This window comes from Balaenoptera ricei, chromosome 11, assembly GCF_028023285.1.
Source record: "Balaenoptera ricei isolate mBalRic1 chromosome 11, mBalRic1.hap2, whole genome shotgun sequence".
NCBI classification, from domain to species: Eukaryota; Metazoa; Chordata; class Mammalia; order Artiodactyla; family Balaenopteridae; genus Balaenoptera; species Balaenoptera ricei.
The window spans coordinates 72,804,400-72,829,030 of NC_082649.1; the positions used below are offsets into that span (position 1 = coordinate 72,804,400).

Here is a 24,631-nt window from a genome sequence, read left to right on the forward strand (position 1 = left end):
TTTAACCACTATGCTATAGTATCTGTCATCATTATCGTCATCCCTAATGGCTTCATTAGAATGCTAGCTTTATTTTTGTTGTTGTTGTTGCTATTACTATTATTATTAATTGACATTAGCACTCACTATGTTCCAAGTACTGCACTAAGTACTCAACATATATTATTTCATTGAAATCTCACATCAGCCTCTAATAAAAGAACTATATTATCCCAATTTACAAATTTAAAAAAATTGAGACTTAGGTTTTGGAATTTGCCCACTGGACATAACTTGTTTAAACTAATTAATCCACCACCAAGCCCTTACCAAGTACGTACTGTGTACTCATCCACGTGTCAGGGTTATTTAGTACTATCTTACTGGACAAGGAACTTCATAATAGTAGGATTAGGTTCGTGGCTGTGTTTCAAAGACATTATGTATTTTACTATTCCATATTTCAATTTTGTTTCTGTAATAAAACCATGCAATTGTATCATGACCCTAAATAATGTGGTGGAACTTGTATTTTATACATTTATTCAGATGTATATACGTGTGTGTGTGTGTGTTGTTGTCACTGCTAAGTTCAAGTAAGTATGAGGTCAGAGACCAAGTGACTGATGTTGTCCCAGAAAGTAGAATTCTTGTGATGCATAAATGATAGTTGATCACGCCAGCAGAACTGCTTGAGGAATTATAGCTTATAGAGTTGCTTGGCAGATGAAATCACTTGACTAATTAGAAAATAATGCATTATGCTGTGCCTAGAAAAATCACAGAGCAGCAGGAGCGGAACTGCGTTCTGAGTTACTGTGGGCTGCCAGTCACAACAAAGCCTGTGCCTTGTATGCTTTATCATTTTTTTTTTTCCTTACTCCTACAGCCCAGAAATTGAAACAGACCCTGGAGCCTTGTGATACTGAATATCCAGCGTTCGTCTCTGAGCGCACCATCAAGGAAACCTCAGGGAACATTGCTTGTGAAGACTGCTCCAAGTAAGCCCCCCCTGCCCCTTTCTGCTCAGTATAGAACTTTTCCAGACAGGCCAGTGCGGCTGGCATGCGTAGGATTACATTGAGAGCTGGAAACATGGCTGCCCTCTTGTGTGAGGAAGTATTTCCATCAGCTTGGAAGACACATCATTTGGCTTTGCTAGAGAGATCATTTAGAGTTTGGGAAACATTCAAATGTATGAAAATATATCCTAGAATATAAGAGATTTTTAGTCCAGTTTGTAGATGGGTGGAAAAAGTCCTGATTGGTTTTTTTTCCCAATTGACAGTAGGCAATTTCAGCTATTTGGGGAAATTTCTCAGGTGTTTTTATTGAAGGCACCAAGCCTTCAGGATTCACCCAAATCTGACATATTGGAAATGATTTCTTGGAGGCTTAATATGAGTGTCCCTGATTACTGATGAGGTCAGGCCTCTTTCACTGGTTTTATTGGTCATTTGGGGTCTCTGGCCTCTTCATTCCTGTTGGCAGTTCTCTACTGGGTGGTGGATCTATTCTTACTGATTTGGGCATTCTTTCGTTTCAGGTATGATTTCTTTGCAGTTCTCTGCTCTGTATATGTGTCTTATTCCTTGGTCTATCTCTTCACTTTTTATAGAAGTCTATAGATGCACATAAAATTTTTTTTGATTTGATTTTAATGTAGTCTAATTTATTCTTATTTTCTTCTTCAATTTGTGCATGTTGTGCTTCAGAAAGTAGTCTCTGCCCTAATGTAATAAATACATTCTCATATATTTTTATTCTGAACACTTTAAAGGGTTGCCTTTCACATTAGAACTTTAATCCCTCTGGAATTTACTTGTGTGAGTGTCATGAGGTAAGGTCTAATTTGGTCCTTTTTCATATAGTTGGCCTGTTAACCAGCACTTTATATTGAGTACTTTTTATTTTCCAATACATATATTATGACACCTGTGTCATGGGCTGAATTCCCATCTATTTGCAGATCTGTTTTCAGGTTTTATGGTTTGCCAAAACCTGTGTCAACACCGTATCTCTTTAATTATTATATCTTTGTAATGTGACTTGATAGCCAGGAGAACAAATCTCTTTTTCTTATTCTTCTTCTAAATCAACTTGACTATTCTTGCCTGTTTACTCTTTTGTATTAATTTTAGAATCAGCTTATTAATTTTGATTAATTATGCTAGGGTTTTGATTAAGATTGCTGTAAGTTATAGATTAATTTGAAGATAAGTGCTATTTTTAATGATACTGGACCTTCCCACTTATAAGCTGAATATCTCTCTTTATTTACATACCTATCAATACAGTTTTATAATTTTATGTTAGATTTATACCTAAGCAGCTTATGGTTTTTTGCTATCAGAAATGGCATATGTTTAAAACTACATTATCTGATTGGTAATTGCTAACATATGAGAAGCTCACTGATTTCTGTATGTTAAATATCCTGCATCCAAATGCTAACTGCTCTTTTAGATCTAATAGTTTGTGTATGGGTTCTCTTGGACTTTTTTTCGTACAGAGTAATACCATTTTCCTTTCTAATCTCTACACTTAATTATTGTTTTATTGAACTGGACTTCTGATACATTTGTTGAATAGAAGCTGTGAGAGCAGACAACTGTGTCTTGTTCCTAATTAAAGGAATTGCTTGTAATAATTCCATGTTAAGTATGATGTTTGATATAGGGTTTTTAAATTGTAGGAAAATATAAATAATATAAAATTTACCATTATAACTATTTTTAAGTGTACAATTCAAGGGCATCAAGCACATTCCAGTGTTGTGCAACCTTAATTATTATCCATTTCCTAAATTGCTATGAGTTTTTGGTAACCATTTATTAGGTTAAAGAAAACCTCTTCAAGTGTACTTGTTGCTGTGGTTGTTACTGTTTGAAACTTGAATGGATGTTAAAATTTATCAAAAACTTTTTCTACATCCATTATTAAAATAATTTTAATTTTTAAATATGTTGTTACATTAATATAATTTAAAATTTTTTAAATCATGAACTATATCATATATATTATAAATATCTTTAATAGTAGATGGGTTATCTAATATGAAAACATACTTGCTTTCCCAGGATGGACTTTCATTGTCATGATCACAAAAAACGGAAAACAAAAACCATATTACTAGATTCATTTGGTCATATTATATTGTGAACATTTGCATCTGTGCTCAAAAAAGAGAGTGGACTATGCTTTCCCTTACTTGTCCTGTCGTTTGGCTTTGCTGTTAAGGTCATTTTATTGTCACAGAATTACCTGAAGAGTCTTCTTTCTTTCTCTAATATCTTTAACATTTTGTGTAAGATTAAATTATCTTTCTTGTAGATTTAGTAAAACTACCTATAAAACTGTCAGTGACTGATGGGTTTTTGCTTATTTGTTTGTTTTTGTATGTGAGTAAATTTTCAGTCACTCAGTTTCCTTAGTGGTTAGGTAATATCTCTTTGGAATTTCCATTTCTTTTTTAAATGATTTTGGTGATTATATTTCTGAGAAAATTGCCTGTTTCATCTCACTTTTCAAGTTTATTGCATACACTTGTAAATAGTGTTCTCTCTTCATAAAAAATGTTACCATATTTGTGATTTTGCCCCTTTTAAATCACTCTCTCCTTCTTCCCCTGTCTCCCTCCTTCGCACCCTCTTGTCTTTCCTCCTTTCCTCTCTCCCTCCCTCTCCATACTGGCACAGATAGGTTTGTTTTGTTTTTCTTTCCAAAGAACCATCATTTAGTTTGTTTCATTCTCTCTGTTTCTTTGACTTTCTATTTCATTTATTTTGCTTCTTATCTGTATCATTACCTTTCTTCTATGTTTTTGGGATTTACCCTGTTTTTTATTTTCTATGATTTTGTGTTTGATGCTTAACTTTTTCAATTTCATTTTTCAGCTTCATTTATATATATATATATATATATATATATATAAATATATAAACTGTCTCTCTACATTCCAGTTTATCTTTGTAAATTTAATATAGACAGTTTCATTGTTATTCAGCTCTAACAATTTTCTAACTTTCACCATTTTTTTGATCTGTAAATTTTTAAATAGTGTTTTAAGATTTCCTAGTATATGGGTTTTGAGGCTATCTTTTTTTTTATTATTGATATCTAATTAAATGACATCATGGTCTGTATAACACATGTGTTTTAGTATGTGTGGAGACTTGCTTTGTATTCTAGCATTTGTCCCCATGTTTTTGAAAGCAAGTTTTATTCTCTAAAAGCTGAGTACAGGGATTAATATGTATTCATTGGATCAGGTGTGTTTATGTGTTTCAAACTTTTTTTTTCTTGGTCTGTTTTAGATGTCAAGCTCTCACCAGGCTTATGGATTTTTCCATTTCTTCATGTCATTCACTTTGTTTTGCTTTCTATATTGTGAAGCTATATTACCATGGATATTTCTGTTCAAGACTGGTGTAGCTTCCTAATAAATCATTCCTTTTATCATTGTGTAATAACCCTCTTTATATGAAAGTCTTTATGCTTTAATGCCTGTTTTGTTTGATAATAGCATAGGATTAGTAGTTCTTCTTTAGGTAATATTTTCTAGGCACATTTACCCCTTTCCCTCCATTTTCAAGTATTTTTTTTCTTTTTTGTCATTTTGCATTAGGATTTTGTATTATAAATAGAATATAGCTGGATTTGAAATTTTATTATCTCTATTATTGCAGATTTAATCTTTTAAAATTTATTTTGCTTATCAATAAGTTTGTATTTATTTCTGTTGTCATTTTATGTTTTCTCTTCCCCATGCTTTTTCTTTTCTTTTCTTTCTTTCTCCCTCTTTCCTTTCTTTTCTTTTCTTTCTTTTTTGCCTTCTGTTGTATTCATTCTGTCTTCTCCATTCCCTTTTTTCCCTTACCAGTATACTAGTGTATACTAGCAAAGTATACACTCTGTTCTTTTGCTAGTTACCCTTAACCTTTTAAACATATTTCAGTTGGTCAGGATCTCTTCCTTCCTCCAGAACAAACAAAACCTTAGAACCTCTAACTTGGATTACATCTCATCTCTTTCATGTAGTATTTTCTAACATTTTAGTTCTACTGTGTTCTCAACCTACCAAATATTTTATTACTGTTATTGCTGCCTGTAGTAAATGAGATGTTTACCAAGTTGTTTACTTACCACTGCCTTTGTTTTTAACCATTGTTTTTGGTTCTACAGTACATTAGAAGTTATTTTCAGGAATGATCTGGGAGTGATAAATTATCTCATTCTTTATTTGAAATTTCTTATTTAATATGTACTCTGCAGTGATAATTTAACTTCATACTATCTAAATTGATACTTTGAAGATCCTATTCCATTGTCTTATGACTTTTAGGTTTGCACCTTTATAAGTAGTCTGGCTTTTCATTCCCCTCTCATGGCTTTTAAAGTGTGTCTCTTTAATGTTCTGAAGTATCACTGAAGTGTATTTAGATTTAAATATATTTCTGTTTGTGTACTTTATTCTACATAATTTCCTTAAGCATATTAGAGTTCACTAATTTCCTTTTGATTGAGTCTAGTCTGCTGCTTAAAGAGTCCATTGAGATTTTTTAAAAATACTGCATTCTCTTTTTAAATTGAAGTATAGTTGATTTACAATACTATGTTAGTTTCAGGTGTGCAAAGAATCCATTGAGATTTTAATAAGCTTGTCTTTTTTATTTCTAGAAGTTTTATTTGCTTATTTTAAAAATCTGTATATTTTTTACATAAAGTCTTATTCTTAAGTTTCTATAACCAATAATAAAGGCCTTTTAAGATTATTTTAATAGTTTAAATTTTGAAGGTACCAATCCTGTTGTTTCTTGTGTCTACTTTCTTTCCTGGTTGATTATTTTCTCATGTGTTTTGTCATTTTTGACTGTGAGCTGATCTTTGCTATTGATTATTTTTGTGAGAACAGAATAGAGTTTCTCTTCACAGTAGATTTACATTTGGGCTTCAGTCATGTATCCTATTGCTATTGACTGCCCAGAAGTAATTGTTATGTAAGTTTTTGTAATTAGGAGTCCCTTTATCATATAATTACAGTAAATATTTTTCCTAAGCAGCATGTTGTTTATGCTTAAATTGCGATTTCTCACACTAACATTGTTTTACCCATTCAGAGCCCCAGACAGTACCAGATTATCAGGTTTTTACACTTAGTTATAAATGTACAAGTTGGCTTTTAGCGTCTTTTCTTGTAAGTTCCTTTGCATTTAAACACACTTGTTTTGTTTTACTATTTCATCCAGCATGTCTAAGTGTTTAGAGCAGAATAGCTTCTGTATTTGCCCAGTCCACCATGTCATAGTTTACTACATCAGCTGAGGACTTTAGAGCCACCAGAGGAAAGCACTGAAGTATAGTGGTTTAGTGCTGGGGCTATGGAGTCAGAGGGTTCAGAGTGTGAGTCCTAACTCCATTAATTGCTAATTGTGTAACCCTGAGTAAAAACCTAAGTTCTCTGCAACTCAACTTCTTCCTGAGTAATTTGGGGGATAATAATGGTAAGCATATCATAGACTTTTTATAAGAATTAAGTGGGAAAATTTATGTTGTGAATTTAGCATAATGCTTGGAAGAGAGTAAGTACTCAATAAATGGCCACACTTAACACAAACATAATACCATACCAACTTAATATAAAAAGTTTTTAACATCCATAAGCCATTCTGTTGAAATGTAAATGTTCCTTTTCAAAGTCTAACATCACTTCACTACTATAGAATTCCCTGGAGAAAGAGGTAATTCAGATGACCAAAGTTCATGTATGACTTAAGGATTGTTGACTATTCATGGCTCTGTGAAGCGGACGCTACTGGTTTTATAATGATCATGAACCTTTTTTTTTTTAACTATTTATTTATTTATTTGGCTGCACTGGGTCTTAGTTGCGGCGTGCGGGATCTTTTAGTTGCAGTATGCGGGATCTTTAGTTGCGGCGTGTGAGATCTTCAGTTGCGGCATGCAGGATCTAGTTCCCTGACCAGGGATCAAACCCAGGTCCCCTACATTGGGAGCACAGAGTCTTAACTGCTGGACCACCAAGGAAGTCCTGATTATGAACCTTTTTGAGCAGAGGGATATTATCTCCCCATTTATCATAACTACAAACTCCATGAGGTGGCCAATATCTCTTAGCAAATGATAGGCAATCATATTTAGTAGAGTAAGTTAGGTTTCTCATTTCCATTCTAAGTGAGAAAACAAATAGAACCAAGATGGACAACTGCTAGGGCAAGCAGTATTTTTCCTTGTTGACTTGTAGTTAGAAACCAAAGATATGAATGCTGCTTGATAAAAATAAGTGACCTAAAGGTTTCAAACTAAAGAGAAGACTACCTTTCATTCAATGGGAGGTTAATGTGTTCTTGCTACAGCCCGGAAACGGTGTAAGTGCTTTGGGGAAGCCAAGGATGAATAAGATAATGAAGTTGATGCTGAAGGTATTTGTACCCCCCATGACTAGTCTTTTTCAGAATTGAAATTCCACACTGGGTTGAAGACCCACAAGAGGTTGGAAAGTTGAGTAAGGCCATATACGATTTGCAGGCAGCAGTGAAAAGATACCATAGCCTTGGGAAGATTTTACTTTCAAAGCTTTATTTTAAGACCACCACCCAGCAGCTCCGTCATAAACTGTGGAGGCAAACAGTAAAGGCTCTGGGGTCTGAGTGAGGAGAGGAACAGGGGCTTGTGCTTTTCCTTTCTTTTTTAGTAAATTTTTTATTGACATATAACGTATACAGAAAAGTGTACAAATCATAAGTTTGTCGATTAGTTTTCTCACAAAGAGGACACCTCTATGTAACCAGCACGCAGGCTAAGAAGTGAAAGAACATCATCAACCCTCTAAGAAGCCCCCCACCTACCCCCTTCTGGGTGCAACCCCACTTACCATAAGATAACCACTCTCTTGTTTTCTAACATCACAGATTGGCTTCGCCTGTTTCTAATGTCTAATTTGTGAGATGACAATTTAGTTTTTAAGATATGAGGGCTGATACATAAATTACCTTGAAGGATGTTTCTAAGGAATTTGCCTGGAAAGCAAAATAGGTCTTTAGGAAAAAAAATTAAAGATAGCTTAGGACATCAGTGAACATTTCTTGATTGTGAATTATATCCTAGACACTGGGCTACACTGTGGGGAGACAGCAGTGAATGAGGCACACATGGTTCCTTCCTCATGGAGTTTACAAGGAAGTAACTAAGCAATGTCAACACTCCCTGCTTCATGCCAGGATTAGAGAGTAAATGTCACACAGGAGCACAGAAGGGAGGCTTGGAGTGATCAAGAGAGTCTTCCTGGAAGAAGTAGCATCCAATATAAGACCACCAAGTATGGAGGAGTTAACAGGTAGGAGTATCCAGGCAGGGGGCAGAGCCTTGTGGAGGCAAAAGAAGTTGTGGTTTGTTCCACAAATGGTTGGAAGTTCAGGGAAGCTGGAACACAGAGGTGGGGGTGAGGCAAGATGAGGAGGAGGCAAAGAACGAGTAAGGCCCCAGTCGTATTGGCCCTTTGATCCTGTTGCAGAGTACTAGTGCTTTGAAGGACTTCACACGCTACCCTGACACCCATATGGAACAACTGAGAAGTTTTAAGGAAGGGAGAAAAAATGATCAGATTCCAGATGATGGGAGAAATGACAGCAATAATGGTGACGTGGGACCGACCTTTGAAGCAGAAACTCCTGATTCAGACAGCCCATTTGCTGCACCTCTGAATGTACCCCTCCCAGTACGCACACCCTGATCCTAACAGAGCAAACTCATCTGTTTCTTCTTCTTCCTCCTCCTCCTCCTCTTCTCCTCCTCCTCCTCTTTTTAGGGATTAGAAATTGACAGGTTGGCTGGGGTGAGTAGTTAAATGCGAAGTCGATTCATGACTATTTTTTTTTTCCTAATCCGAAAATTTTTTTGAGGCTTTGTTATAAAATTATGATATGATGCTCATATCAATCTAAATAGACTCATAAAGAATAGTCTCATTGAAGGCTTTTGAAGGATTGAACTCTTTTATTCTTGTCTTTTGCATATCCCATTCTCTCTGGCTTTCCTTTCTCCATTTTATGAAATAAAATTTATTAGAATATATATGTGAGTATTTATCAAAGAATAAAGATAACATTTTGTATGAGCTTTGTATTCTCGGAATGCAATATGTTAATGAGGAAAATAATGTTATTTGACTTTTGTCCGCTTTCCCTTCTTGCTGGCAGGTGGATTTTTCAGTACAGTGGCCAACAGGTTTGGTGGCAGCCAGGCAGCTATATTTGCCTATCTGCTTTACATTCAATGCATGTAGAAATTTGTCAACCTTTACCTGGAAAGAATGAGATTTTGCAGGACTAGTTCTCTAAGACAGTTACTAATTTTTGACCAGCTTTGTAGGTAACTTCAGGTCAGGGGCAGTGACATTCAAAAATAACACAATTCTACAGTATTTGGCGATGAGTGAGTTGGAAACTGAGTTTGGTGAAAATTACAGTATTTCAGAAATTACGCACTAAGATCTTTTTCAAAGAAAAACATCTCGCCTCCCGCAATGGAACATATAAAGCTGTGTCCTTTACAAACCATTTTCAAGGCAGCGATTACTTTCCTCCACAAGCAATGGCAAACCATAGAGCAACAATCCCAAAGGACTGTGCACTTCCCACGGGAACGTGCTCCGTGGGGCAGTTTGCTCGTGGACTGTCATGAACAATCTTCCCATCTCTCAGAAGACATCAGGTGACCTTGGTGCCTAAACATCTTGCTAGAACTCAGGAAACTATGTCAGGTGGTTCTAGCCATATTGTAAAAGTCTTTTTGGTCTCCAGCAATCTTTGAAGACTGGCTGCTCCCAGCTCCATCTCTGTGTCCTGTTTCCAGAATCCCTTGTTGGCTTTATATGGAAAAAACATCAAGAGGTGACTCAGTTGCTCTAAATAGAAACCTTCACAGTGGCAACTCCAAAAGTGGACATTTATCTGTCTATATCATAGACAGATACATTATAACGGAGGGACAGTATGCAATGTTTAAAAAAGGATTTTCAAAAATATAGGGTTTATTAAGAATGCAGGAGCCTAAAAGAAAATAAGAATTTACATAAGAATGTCATTAGGGTTGGTGGTTTGGCTGTGTTAACCAATAATTTTCGTCATTCAATATCCCACTGATTATTAAATTAATCTGTTATTCAAACAGCAGTCTAAAACAACTCAGCCCATATTTTCTGGGCATTTGTGACTGTCAACAAGCTTAACAAAATTGGATATCTAAAAAGAATGCAATGTTTTAACTACTTTCCAGTACATTGCTTTTTTTCTTGTTACCCCCCTCGCCCTTTGCTGAGAAAGGGATCCACAAAGGTTCCCTTGGAATGAGAATCAATTGCTGAGTTAAACACTTATAACCAATTTAAAAAATAATTAATCAAGAATGAAATTAAACATGTGTCACATTTTTAATGCCAGAGCTTTAAAATTCTTGTCACATGTCAGTGCTGGCAAGATATTAATTTCTAAGTCAAATTAGATTAGATTTTTATGTTGTTGTTTTGTGTGTCTATGTGTGTGTCCTTTTTTTTTTTTTTTTTTTTTTTTTTTGGTAGTATTACTCATCACTTTTCATAAGAATTATGTTGCCATCAATTTCACTTTGGGATCTGCACACAAGTTTTGCTCATCTTCCTGGAAGCCCCAAAAGCTGTGGCTACACTTTTCTTCTCTCATCACTTCTCCCCACGCGCCTTTCATTTATCCACTAAACTGAAAGAAAGTAATTGGTCTCGAAGCTGTGTTGACATGTTTCGTGGGCTACAGTTCAGAGAACCATGGTTCAGGGATTCCATTTTCCTACAAACGACTCCAATTTCCTGTTGAGGGCTTATGCTGGGTGGGTGATTTACCACAAATTCTTCAGACTGTTCTCAGTGAATGCCCTGCAGGTGTTCTTACCAAGTGGATCTTACCAAGTGTACCACCTGTACAGTGGACCCACTGCATAAAGGGGACATGGTGTCTTCCTGGAGTAAAGACTAAGAGGATGGGCTCTGGGATTGGGCTGCAGTCTGGGCTACAGCACTTAACCATGCAAAGATTTTAACCAGTTATTTAAATATTGTAGGTTTCAGTCTGCTCATCTCTGAAAGGGGTATAATACCTGTCTCACAGGATCTGTATGTGGGATTAAAAAAAACTACAGCCCTCATATTTCTCACAGTGCCCAGCACAGAGTAAATGCTTTATAAACTGGAGATATTTTTATAGAGCACAGTCCACAACCCCATCTGTGTTGACAGTGTTGTAGGAAAACCACAGAACTCCAGTCAGTCCCCTCTTCCAGATTTCTTAGCCTGGAAGGTAAAACTAATAGTTTCAATCAGAAAAAGTAGTTGGTGAGGTTTTTGCTCCAATGAGATTGTTCTAGATAATATAAATCTTGGAGTTTTGCCACTTTCTGGATCTACTTGAGCTCTTGGTTCATGAAAAATTTGGAATTCTGAGTTAGGGACTACACATATTCAATAGCGATCAGATACTTCATTACACAAATTAGATACAGACTTTGCCAGCGGGAATACATTAGTGTCATGAATAATATAATTTGTAGGTGTTAAAATGTAACAGTTTTTAACCACTTAATTTGCAAGCATACACTAATTTGTTGAAATACTTTTGTATCTCCTGCTCTGTAGATTCTTGCCAAACTACTGTACTCTATCTTGTTTTAAACGTGTAAATAAATGTGATTCAATTTCCCATGAAATAATCATTGGCCCTTTTATACGGTCTTAGTTTAGTTCTAAACAAGACAACCTTCCTACTCTGCAGTGAAATTAGCACCAAAGGTCAAGCTCTTCCCTTTGGAGATTGAGGGTTGTGCGCCTTATTTTTCTCCAGGTTTTCCCTTGGTGTCGTTTACTCTCTTAGATCTAGCCATGTTGGCTGGTAATGAGCAGAACATAGATCACCGAAATCAAAATAGTTCCTATACGTTTGAATTTTTATTTATTTATTTATTTTTGGCTACGCTGGGTCTTCGTTGCTGCACACAGGCTTTCTCTAGTTGTGGCAAGTGGGGGCTACTCTTCGTTGCAGTACACAGGCTTCTCATCGTGGTGGCTTCTCTTGTTGTGGAGCACGAGCTCAGTAGTTGTGGCTTGCAGGCTCTAGAGCACAAACTCGGTAGTTGTGGCACACGGGCTTAGTTGCTCCATAGCATGTGGGATCTTCCCGGACCAGGGCTCGAACCCGTGTCCCCTGCATTGGCAGGCGGATTCTTAACCACTGCACCACAAGGGAAGTCCTCCCTTTGAATTTTACAGTGTCAAGCCCATGCATCTCAGATGGTGGTATAGGAATAAATTTTGGATTCTAAAAGCAATTTCTTTCCATCGCAAAATATTTAAAATATGATTCTATCAAATATAAAAGTTTTTCAACAATTTGTCATATAATGTTAATGACCTGCCACTCATTCCTTAATAAAGAGCTACCTTCTTTTTATATTATGGTATGGAGCTAGGCTTGAATAATTTAATATTAGCTCTTACAATGAACAACCTAGTTAGTGCTGTATGTTTGTGTTTACTAAAAACATCTTGGCTTTAAACTTTAAAAAGGAGGAGGGGGAAGTAAATGCTTATCTTGGGAGCTTTATTTTGGATTGTTGCAGCATTGCCAGAAGATGAAAATGTGGCCCATAAACATTAGAATAATTGGGATTAAAACCTCTGATTGATTTTTGTACCAATTCTTCTGAGTCTCAATTCAGTGAAGCACTTTACTGGAGACAGGATTTCACTGATTCTCTTTCTCAGTTGCTTAAAGGAAAAAAGTGCCCTATTTCCAGAAGCAGCCATGATTACAACTTTGAGGCTCCAGATAGAACGGCCATTGTTGTGTAGATGTTACTATCTTTACTTGCTCTTTGATAAGCCATATTTGGAGAGGTTTTAGTACAGGAAATGTTGTAAATTACCGTTTTTCCTCGAGAATCCATGATGCAAAATGAGAGGGGCACATGTCTGTAATGACTAGGCAGATCTCTACCTGACATGAATTAGTCTCACAACAATTTCCCATTTGTACATTTCTTAATGTGTGGGAAACCTGGGCGGGAGCACATGTAACTTTGGCTGGGCTCACGACACAGTGAGGCTTTCCTCTTCCATGCCGGAGGGGAGGAGACCAGCAGAGCCAAGGAGTATTTTTAGAATGTTTATTTGCATGCGGAATGGAGGAGTGCAGAGATGTATCCACACTATTGACGTTTGCGAGCGGCCTTTCTGCAGTGCATTGTCTCCATCCTGATGGCTCTTTGCTGTGTGACGCCCACCACCCCTACCTCAAAGAGCAGTCTGTGTTCCTCCCTTGGGCTTCCCAGTGCTGCACCTGAAGTGGCTTAGCAAGTTGCCAAAACTATAGATGTGTGTTTATTAATTCTCCAGCTTACCCTCCATTTGTTTAGCTTGGAAAGAGTTTATATATTCCTGTGGGTATTAAAAACCCATCTGATGTATTAAAGGAGCTCAAAGGATCGAAGAAGAAATGCTGCTTGAAATGCAGCATGTTGAATGTAGACATAAAACTTCTAGACACAAACCACTTTTTCAAGAGACATTTTGCACACTGAAGAAAGAAATTCATTTTTTAATCATCAGCTTTTCTTTGGGACTTGGATTTTCTCTTTTTCTTCAGGTGACCTTCACTCCCCCTCCTTTTAGGATTGCTCATGATTTTGACAAGAAGACCCCTTGGCAACATAAGGTTGAGAAAGGCACTCATCTCAGTACAGTTTTCATGCCTAGGAAGATGTCACCCAAGACCCTTAGCAAACACAGCAGCCCCAGACACCTCTGTGCATTTGGAAGAAAAATGGGTGGAGAGGGACGGTACAAGATGAGACTAAGAATCACACATGATCCACAGTAATTAGAGGTGTGGATGATCAAAGTCAGAAGGAAGTGGGAGAAATTCTTAGGCTAGAATCTTTATGTCAGATGCTTCTCAAACAAAACACTACTATACTGACTTTTGGAAAACAAATTATGTATTTCGCAAATGATTCCATTTCTATTGAAGTACTTGCCCTGCAATCTTGGATTATTTTGGTAGATCCAAGCCTATATGAGAATTCACATGTGATTACTGTTTATTGAATGCCTACTTTATACCAAGAGCTTCATGTTCATTTCCACTTTTTCATTCCATTGTTTCATTTCATCTGCATCTCACCAAGTAGGAACCTGAGGCTCAGAGGAGTTAAGTCTCCTAACTGGTGTTATAAAGCTACTGAGTGCCAGATCTGAATTGAGTCAAGGTCTGCCTGACTCTGAAGCCTGAGAGAGAATTCCTGTGGCATCCAGGTGAATGCCTCCCTGTCATGGTACCAAGTCACCTGTGTAGCCCACATGTCAGACTGAGTTCATCTCATGGTCAATGTTTGCTTTGAAAACTGACAGTTTCACCATTCACTTGACCTACGGGAAGAAGTCTACGAACATCCACTTGGACAAGAGCCATATGCTTCCTGAATGCCAGTTTCATGCAAATCTCCATCGGACCTACTTGGAGGTTCTCTCAGAGCACTTACCCCATTACTGGTCAAGCATCTGTTTGTCTTCCTCCCCCACCAAATGAGGCGCCATGGGCTGGAATAATGGTAAAAAGTAGTTCAGGCTTTGGTGTCATGTAGAGCTGGGTTTGAGTTCTCAGTGCCATCACTTCCTAATTGGGTGACCTTTGCCAGCAAGTAGCTTACCCCTCTTAGTTGCCACCTGCTCATTTGTAAAATGAAGATATTAATAGAGTCTACCAGGTACTGGGTTGATGTGAACATCACAAAGTACAATTATAAAAAACACTTCATCCAGCACCTGACATTCAGTTGGCACTCAATAGCTGGGAGGTCTTATACTCTTATATTCCTAGCACTTAGCATAGGGCCTTGTGTGTAAAATAGTGCTCAGAAAATTGTTGCTTGAGACAAAGTTTCCCAAGATAATAACTTTGTAAAGAGTGAACAACAGGGCAGGGGATGTGTGTAATTCTAGTAGCTGAGACACCTGTTACTTTGTGTGATATTTGAAAACAAGTATGTGCTTTGAAAACAGCTAGAAGCTCAGATTCCCAAGAGGGAAAAGAGAACTTTATTATTTTCCTTAGGGAAAGAGAAGGTGGTCCAGGGTAAGGAGGAGGCTTTCCTGACATCCCACAGGGAAGGAGCAGCTGATGCCAGACTCAAAGCCCCATACTCCTTTTAGGAATCTTTCTCTGCATCAGTGCTTCTTCTTCATATCTGATAATTTAAAAATAACTATTAACTAGCTAAATACATATGTAAATAAAATCAATAATAATACAAAATATCATACACAAACTTGGTAAATAATTCAAATACCACATACAGATGTGCAGTGAGAATTAAGTCTTCCCCCACCAGTGACCCCTTGCAACCTTTCTAGGGGACAATAGTTTCCAGGTACTAATGTATCCCTCCAGGGATGTCTTATGCAAATACAAAAACACAGGTATATTATATGTTTCACCACTCATTTCTTACAGGAATGACAGTGTACTATACATATGATACTTCACCTTTTTTCACTTGATAGATCTGAAACTATCTTCATGTCATTATATAGGTTTGTCTTTTTTTTTTTTTAACGGTTACCTGAGGTTCCATTTTGGAGGATGTTTTCATTTAACTATAACTGGACTTTTGGGTTGTTCCAAAATGTTGGCTACTTGAAACAAAGTAGAAAGGAATATCCTTGGGTAATATGTAATTTATTTGTCTGTATGATAAATTACTAGAAGAATCAGTGGGACAAAGGGTATGTAATTTTGATAGATCCTGCAAAAATGCACTCTGGAGATGTTAAACCAATTTGCACTTCTACCAATTTAGGAGAATATATGTTAGTTATACTCTTACCAACACAGTGCCTTATCAAAATGTTTCACCCTTTGCCAGTCTGTTACATGAAAAATGGAATATCGTTGTGGCTTTTCTTTTAATGACGGAGGTTGAATATATTTCATATGTCTTAAAGCCATTTATAGTTCCCTTTGCTTATATTCTTACCTCTGTTGGGAATTCCCTGGCAGTCCAGTGGTTAGGACTCCATGCTCTCACTGCCAAGGGCCCAGGTTCAATCCCTGGTTGGGGAACTAAGATCCCACAAGTCATGTGGTGTGGCTATATATATATATATATATATATATATACACACACACACACATATATATATTCTTACCTCTATTTTTCTCAGGTTGTTAGGTTGTTAGTCCTATGTTGTTAGTCTCTTCTCTTAAGATATTAGACTTTTAGATTGAGCTTATGTAGTAAGAAAATTAACTATCCTATGTATTGCATTAAAAACATAGCTCATCATAATTATTTTCTCATCACAAAAGTAATATGTGATTTTTATGGAAATGGTCGAAAATTATCTACAGTTTCATTGTCCAAAAGTAAAACTACTGGGCTTCTGTGGTGGCGCAGTGGTTAAAAATCCACCTGCCAATGCAGGGGACACGTGTTCGAGCCCTGGTCCGGGAAGATCCCACATGCCATGGAGCAACTAAACCCGTGCGCCACAACTACTGAGCCTGAGCTCTAGAGCCCGCAAGCCACAACTACTGAAGCCCGTGTGCCACAACTACTGAAGGCCGCACGCCACAACTACTGAAGCCTGCGTGCCTAGGGCCCACGCTCCACAACAAGCGAAGCCACCGCAATGAGGAGGCCGCGCACCACAACAAAGAATAGCTCCTTCTCGCCACAGCTAGAGAAAGCCCGCTGGCAACAACAAAGACCCAATGCAGCCAAAAATAAATAAATAACTAAATAAATTTATATATTTAAAAAAAAAGTAAAACTACTGATAAAATTTTGGTATATTTACTTCCACTCATGTTTTCTGTAGGTTTTTGTTTGTTTGTTTGTCTTTGTTTTTGTTTTTGGCCACGCTGTGCGGCATGTGGGATCTTAGTTCCCCGACCAGGGATCAAACCCACGTCTGCTACACTGGAAGTACAGCATCTTAACCACTGGACTGCCAGGGAAGTCCCTGTAGTTTTTTTTTTTTTTTTTTTCCCAAAAATGGGATGATATTATAAACACTGTTTGATAACATGCCTTTTTTTTTTTACTAGAAATGTCATAAGCATATTTCCTTGCCCTTAAATATTTCTGCAACACAATTTTTAAATACAGCCACACCGCAGATAGACTTTACTAGTTTTTTTAACCAGCCCCACTTAGGCTGTTTGTAATATTTGCGATATAAGCAATGCCACCATACATGAATATCTTTACTCCTAAAACTCTGTGTATCTATGTAATGATTTATTCTAGTATCTATTCCTACAAGTAAAATAGTTGGGAACCATTCCGTTTTAAGATAAATCTTGATAAGAATCAGGTTCATAGTATAGGTAAAAATGTTTATTTTTCTTTTGATTCCTTTTTCTCTTACTTATTTTTGGACATAAGCTATAACTTTTATAAAGAACAGATAATAGGTAGAAGTTATTTTCCAAAAAACCTTCTTCATGAAGATATGACACCAACTGAGAGTAGAAACTTTAGTGGTATAAGTTTTTATTTCTCATATTCAGGTGATAGGATAAGCCGGTTTGTAATTTAGCCTAAGATGTAAGAAAAATAGAAAATACAGTAGTGATAGACAGGTTTACACATTTAGTGCTTTTGTTAGTAGTTATTTATAAACGTCCCTACATTACTTTTAAAAGTCCAGTTTTAACAAAAGGTATTGACTTCTAGCAGGGTGCCAAGTTCAGTTAATTATTTCAACTTAATAATAAGCAACACTGAAATGATATTACACAGGCTTGTTGAGGGGTCAGAGAAAAATGAGCTTCAGAAACACTTTTTGAATGTGTGAGCATGGCTATAATTATTCAGGAAAATTAAAACAACATGAAAAATTATTGAGATTGCTGACCGCTAATTAAAACAGGGTAAAGTGCTGTGGGTCTATAAAGTCACACAGTTCTCTGAGCAGGCCTGTGTGTTCCAGAATGCTTATTTCAGTCTATAGTAAATCTCTCAAATGAATTATGCTAACGCTATTGATTCCAAACGTTTCCTGACTAGCCTAATCATCTAATTTTTTTAACATTTTTATTGGAGTATAATTGCTTTACAATGTTGTGTTAGTTTCTGCTGTATAACAAAGTGAATCAGCAATACATATACATGTATCCCCATATCTCCTCCGTCTTGCGTCTCCCTCCCACCCTCCCTATCCCACCCCTCTAGGTGGTCACAAAGCACCAAGCTGATCTTCCTGTGCTATGCAGCTGCTTCCCACTAACTATCTATTTTACATTTGGTAGTGTGTATATGTCTGTGCTACTCTCTCACTTCATCCCAGCTTACCCTTCCCACTCCCCGTGTCCTCAAGTCCATTCTCTACGTCTGCGTCCTTATTCCTGGTTCTTCAGAACCTTTTTTTTTTTTTTTTTTTTAGATTCTATATATATGTGTTAGCATATGGTATTTGTTTTTCTCTTTCTGACTTACTTCACTCTGTATGACAGTCTCTAGGTCCGTCCACCTCGCTACAAATAACTCAATTTCGTTTCTTTTTTATGGCTGAGTAATATTCCATTGTATATATGTGCCACATCTTCTTTATCCATTTGTCTCTTGATGGACACTTAGGTTGCTTCCATGTCCTGGCTATTGTAAATAGAGCTGCAATGAACATTGTGGTACATGACTCTTTTTGAATTATGGTTTCTTCAGGGTAGATGCCTAGTAGTGGGATTGCTGGGTCATATGGTAGTTCTATTTTTAGTTTTTTAAGGAACCTCCATACTGTTCTCCATAGTGGCTGTATCAATTTACATTCTCACCAACAATGCAAGAGGGTTCCCTTTTCTCCACAACCTCTCCAGCATTTATTGTTTGTAGATTTTTTGATGATGGCCATTCTGACCGGTGTGAGGTGATACTTCATTGTAGTTTTTTGTTTGTTTGCTTTTTGATTTTTGCCATTTTGGTTTTCATTGGTGTTATACTTTTTGAAAGAAGTTGAAGTTGAAGTTGGATTTCTATTTTAAGTAATTTGTCCTTTTCTTAATCTTCCTAGCCTCCACCGGGCAATGAGAAAATGCCTAACGTACCCAGTACACAACCAGCACTCATTGTAGTTTTGATTTGCATTTCTCTAATGATTAGTGATGTTGAGCATCCTTTCATGTGTTTGTTGGCAATCTGTATATCTTCTTTGGAGAAATGTCTATTTAGGTCTTCTGCCCATTTTTGGATTGGGTTGTTTGTTTTTTTGATATCGAGCTGCATGAGCTGCTTGTGAATTTTGGAGATTAATCCTTTGTCAGTTGCTTCATTTGCAAATATTTTCTCGCATTCTGAGGGTTGTCTTTTCGTCTATGGTTTCCTTTGCTGTGCAAAAGCTTTTAAGTTTCATTAGGTCCCATTTGATTATTTTTGTTTTTATTTCCATTTCTCTAGGAAGTGGGTCAAAAAGGATCTTTCTGTGATTTATGTCATACAGTGTTCTGCCTATGTTTTCCTCTAAGAGTTTGATAGTGTCTGGCCTTACATTTAGGTCTTTAAACTCATTTTGAGTTTATTTTTGTGTATGGTGTTAGGGAGTGTTCTAATTTCATTCTTTTACATGTAGCTGTCCAGTTTTCCCAGCACCACTTATTGAAGAGACTGTCTTTTCTCCATTGTATATTCTTGCCTCCTTTATCAAAGATAAGGTGACCATATGTGTGTGGGTTTATCTCTGGGCTTTCTATCCTGTTCCATTGATCTATATTTCTGTTTTTGTGCCAGTACCATACTGTCTTGATTACTGTAGCTTTGTAGTATAGTCTGAAGTCAGGGAGCCTGATTCCTCCAGCTCTGTTTTTCTTTCTCAAGATTGCTTTGGCTATTCAGGGTCTATTGTGTTTCCATACAAATTGTGAAATTTTTTGTTCTAGTTCTGTGAAAAATGCCACTGGTAGTTTGATAAGGACTGCATTGAATCTGTAGATTGCTTTGGGTAGTATAGTTATTTTCACAATGTTGATTCTTCCAATCCAAAAACATGGTATATCTCTCCATCTCTTTGTATCATCTCTAATTTCTTTCATCAGTGTCTTATAGTTGTCTGCATACAGGTCTTTTGTCTCCTTAGGTAGGTTTATTCCTAGGTATTTTATTCTTTTGTGGCAATGGTAAATGCGAGTGTTTCCTTAATTTCTCTTTCAGATTTTTCATCATTAGTGTATAGGAATGCAAGAGATTTCTGTGCATTACTTTTGTATCCTGCAACTTTACCAAATTCATTGATTAGCTCTAGGAGTTTTCTGGTAGCATCTTTAGGATTCTCTATGTATAATATCATGTCATCTGCAAACAGCAACACTTTTACTTCTTCTTTTATACTTTGGATTCCTTTTATTTCTTTTTTGTCTCTGATTGCTTTGGCTGCAACTTCCAAAACTATGTTGAATAATAGTGGTGAGAGTGGGCAACCTTGTCTTGTTCCTGATCTTAGTGGAAATGGTTTCAGTTTTTCACCTTCGAGAATGATCTTGGCTGTGGGTTTGTCATATATGGTCTTTATTATGTTGAGGTAAGTTCCCTCTGTGCCTACTTTTTGGAGGGTTTTATCATAAATGGGTGTTGAATTTTGTCAAAAGCTTTTTCTGCACCTATTGAGATGATCATATGGTTTTTCTCCTTCAATTTGTTAATATGGTTTATCACATTGTTTGATTTGCATATATTGGAGAATTCTTGCATTCCTGGGATAAACCCCACTTGATCATGGTGTATGATCCTTTTAATGTGCTGTTGGATTCTGTTTGCTAGTATTTTGTTGAGGATTTTTGCATCTATGTTCATCAGTGATATTGGACTGTAATTTTATTTTTCTGGTGGTGTCTTTGTTTGGTTTGGGTATCAGGGTGATGGTGGCCTCATAGAATGAGTTTGGGAGTGTTCCCCCTCTGCTATATTTTGGAAGAATTTGAGAAGGATAGGTGTTAGCTCTTCTCTAAATGTTTGAAAGAATTCACCTGTGAAGCCATCTGGTCCTGGGCTTTTGTTTGTTGGAAGATTTTTAATCACAGTTTCAATTTCAGTGTTTGTGATTTGTCTGTTTATATTTTCTATTTCTTCCTGGTTCAGTCTTGGAAGGTAGTGCTTTTCTAAGAATTTGTCCATTTCTTCCAGGTTATCCATTTTGTTGGCATATAGTTGCTTGTAGTAATCTCTCATGATTCTTTGTATTTCTGCAATGTCAGTTGTTACTGTCAGTTGTTATTGCCGGGGGCAGGGAGGGTGACGGAATGTGGGGCGAGCCTGCGGCAGCAGAAGCCAGCATGACATTGCAACAGCCTGAGGCGCGCCGTGTGTTCTCCTGGGAATGTTGTCCCTGGATCACGGGACTCTGGCACTAGCGGGCTGCACAGGCTCTGGGAGGGGAGGTGTGGATAGTGACCTGTGCTTGCACACAGGCTTCTTGGTGGCTACAGCAGCAGCGTTAGAGTTTCATGCCCGTCTCTGGTGTCCGTGCTGATAGCCGTGGCTTGCGCCTGTCTCTGGAGCTCGTTTAGGCAGTGCTCTAAATCCCCTCTCCTCACGCACCCTGAAACAATGGTCTCTTGCCTCTTAGGCAGTTCCAGACTTTCTCCCGGACTCCCTCCCAGCTAGCTGTGGCGCACTAGCCCCCTTCAGGCTGTGGTCACACCGCCAACCCCAGTCCTGTCCCTGGGATCCGACCTCCGAAGCCGGAACCTCAGCTCCCAGCCCCCACCCACCCCCGCGGGTGAGCAGACAAGCCTCTCGGGCTGGTGAGTGCTGGTCGGCAGCCATCCTCTGTGCGGGACTCTCTCCACTTTGCCCTCCGCACCCCTGTTTCTGCGCTGTCCTTCGTGGCTCCAAAGCTTCCCTCCGCCAACCCCCTGTCTCCGCCAGTGAAGGGGCTTCCTAGTGTGTGGAAACTTTTCCTCCTTCACAGCTCCCTCCCACCGGTGCAGGTCCCATCCCTATTCTTTTGTCTCTATTTTTCCTTTTTTCTTTTGCCCTACCCAGGTACGTGGGGAGTTTCTTGCCTTTTGGGAAGTCTGAGGTCTTCTGCCAGCGTTCAGTAGGTGTTCTGTAGGAGTTGTTCCATATGTAGATGTATTTTTGATGTATTTGTGAGGAGGAAGGTGATCTCCACATCTTTCTCCTCTGCCATCTTGAAGGTTTCTCCCATTTATCTATTCTTTTATTTATTTATTTATTTATTTATTTATTTATTTATTTATTTATTTATTTATGGCTGTGTTGGGTCTTCGTTTCTGTGCGAGGGCTTTCTCTAGTTGTGGCAAGCGGGGGCCACTCTTCATCGCGGTGCGCGGGCCTCTCACTATCGTGGCCTCTCTTGTTGCGAAGCACAGGCTCCAGACGCGCAGGCTCAGCAGCTGTGGCTCACGGGCCTAGTTGCTCCGTGGCATGTGGGATCTTCCCAGACCAGGCCTCGAACCCGTGTCCCCTGCATTAGCAGGCAGATTCTCAACCACTGCGCCACCAGGGAAGCCCATTTATCTATTCTTATGTCATGTCTCCATTATAAAGGACTTGGGCTTCAGATGCATGCCTCTCAAGCTCTGAAAATTGAATTGTTTTTTAAGAAAGGAGGCAAAACAAATAATATACAACCTTGTTTTCTATGTTTGGAAACTGCACAGGCTAGAAAAGCGTTGTACAGTTAGGGTACTTAGGATAATTCTAACAATACTTTCAATCTAAGTTTCTACATGTTACGTGAAATGGTGAATTCAGATAACCATCTACTAAAGCATGGGCTAGGGTCGAGGTTAAAATATGTTAGCTCCAGTGATGAAGCTGACTCAAGAGAAAGTTCTTGAATACACATCAGCTTGAATTCTCCACTTAACCTTGCTGTGTAGATACAACATCAGTCTCAGGTGTTTCCTGAACAGTGGTCTAAAGTTATTTAAAAAGTGAATTAGGTTCAAGGTGATGGCTGTTCTTCTGGGGGCACCTGTGCTTGTGGGCAGTTTCATTAAACCATTTGACTTAGGCAATTAACCATATAGTAATCCAGCTAGCCATATTGCAATTATCTCCCATCTTACATTATTAGAACATCCCTTGTGATTTATTTTTAAGTCAACATGAGCACAGGAATTTTATTTTTTACTTTTTAAAATGATGTCATTTTTCTACTTTGTTTTCTCTGTCAGAATATTTAGCAGTTGTTTTTAAACACAGGATGAGGCCCATCAGAATCATCTGGTGGTACTTGTGGAAATATATGTTCCTGTGCTTCACCCTGTACTTACTGATTCCCAATCTACAGGAGGTGGGTCTGGGAATCTATATTTTGGCTAGGTTCTCCAGATGAGGGATACTTTCCTGGACTTCACTGCCAAAAGTTTGATTCTTTCTCCTAACTAAGAGTTTGCATGCCACAACTAAGGAGCCCTTGAGCCACAACTAAGGAGGCCGCCTGCGGCAACTGAGACCCAGCACAACCAAAGAAATAAATAAATTTTTTTTAAAAAAAAAAGAAAAATTTGATTCTCTTTAGAGTTGGCAGTGGAGGGAGCTAAACAAAAGAGAAGATGATAGTGACAACTAATCAAAGTCTGTTGTATCAACCTAGAATTTTGTGCAAGGAGGAAACAATGATGTGAAAGCCAAGTACTTTATGATGTTAGATTGGGGAGGTACCTTAGAAATCACTTTTGAGGTAGGAAAACTAAGGCTGAGAGAGGGAATGGGATAATTCCCAAGGTGGTTTGCCTATTAATTTCAAACTGGGAGCTTGATTCAACTCCACTGACTTTTGAACCAGTGAACTTTCTGGTATCCCCTGCTATTCCCACCTCCTTCATTTTATTCCTCATATCTACTCCACATTGATATTGTCTATGTGGATATAGGAGAATAGTTTTCATTTTTGTTCTGGGACACTTTTTTTTCTTCTGTGTTGGAGTATATCACCAATAGTCACAAAAATCTGTGTGAACACTAATCTTTAAAACCTACAACATTGCCTTAGATATAATGTTTCTGGAATGCATCTGTCTCTCTTGAAATTTCCCTATGGCTCTGGGTCTCTACCTCAGTACTTAACACTCTTCAAAACGAATAACTATGCTGTTTTGTGATAAGAAACTATTTAATAGTGGTGGGAATTATTAGCAACATTGGTTTAAGAAGTCAGATCTCAAAATATACCAAACTACATGATTTGTCTGACTCTCTCCCTGGGAGATTGATTCAAAGCTACAAGATATATTATTCAGAAAGCATCAAAGTAAAAAAGTATGGGTTCTGCCTTTATTTCAGTCAGTGAAAATATATTGAGTTTCAACTGTAGATCAGGCAGAGTTAAAGATGATATTATAGAGAAACTCAGAGAGGGCTCCTGATGGGGACTTACCCCAAGGATATATAGTCAAATTGGTCACATGGAAGAGGGCAGCAAAACCACTAAGGAGGTACTTCCTTTTTCTTTCAATTAATGATCTTGGAGAAATTTCACGTGATTTTAGTTTTTCTGTTAGCAACTGAAATTGTAAAGCAAATGCTGATCACTGAGATTTAGTTTTCTACATATGTATGTCTATAGTCTAAAAAATAGAAAGCTATT

The 24,631-nt window shown here is 37.7% G+C and overlaps 1 protein-coding gene across 2 annotated transcripts in view; it reads left to right on the forward strand.

The window, feature by feature from the left end:
- CACNA2D3 (calcium voltage-gated channel auxiliary subunit alpha2delta 3) overlaps positions 1-24,631 on the forward strand; it is a 770,150-nt gene that overhangs the window by 730,647 nt on the left and 14,872 nt on the right. For both annotated transcript variants that reach the window (XM_059937666.1, XM_059937667.1), the window contains exon 34: positions 869-980. In XM_059937666.1, the coding sequence (XP_059793649.1) occupies positions 869-980 (112 nt within the window). The remainder of the gene's footprint in view (positions 1-868; positions 981-24,631) is intronic.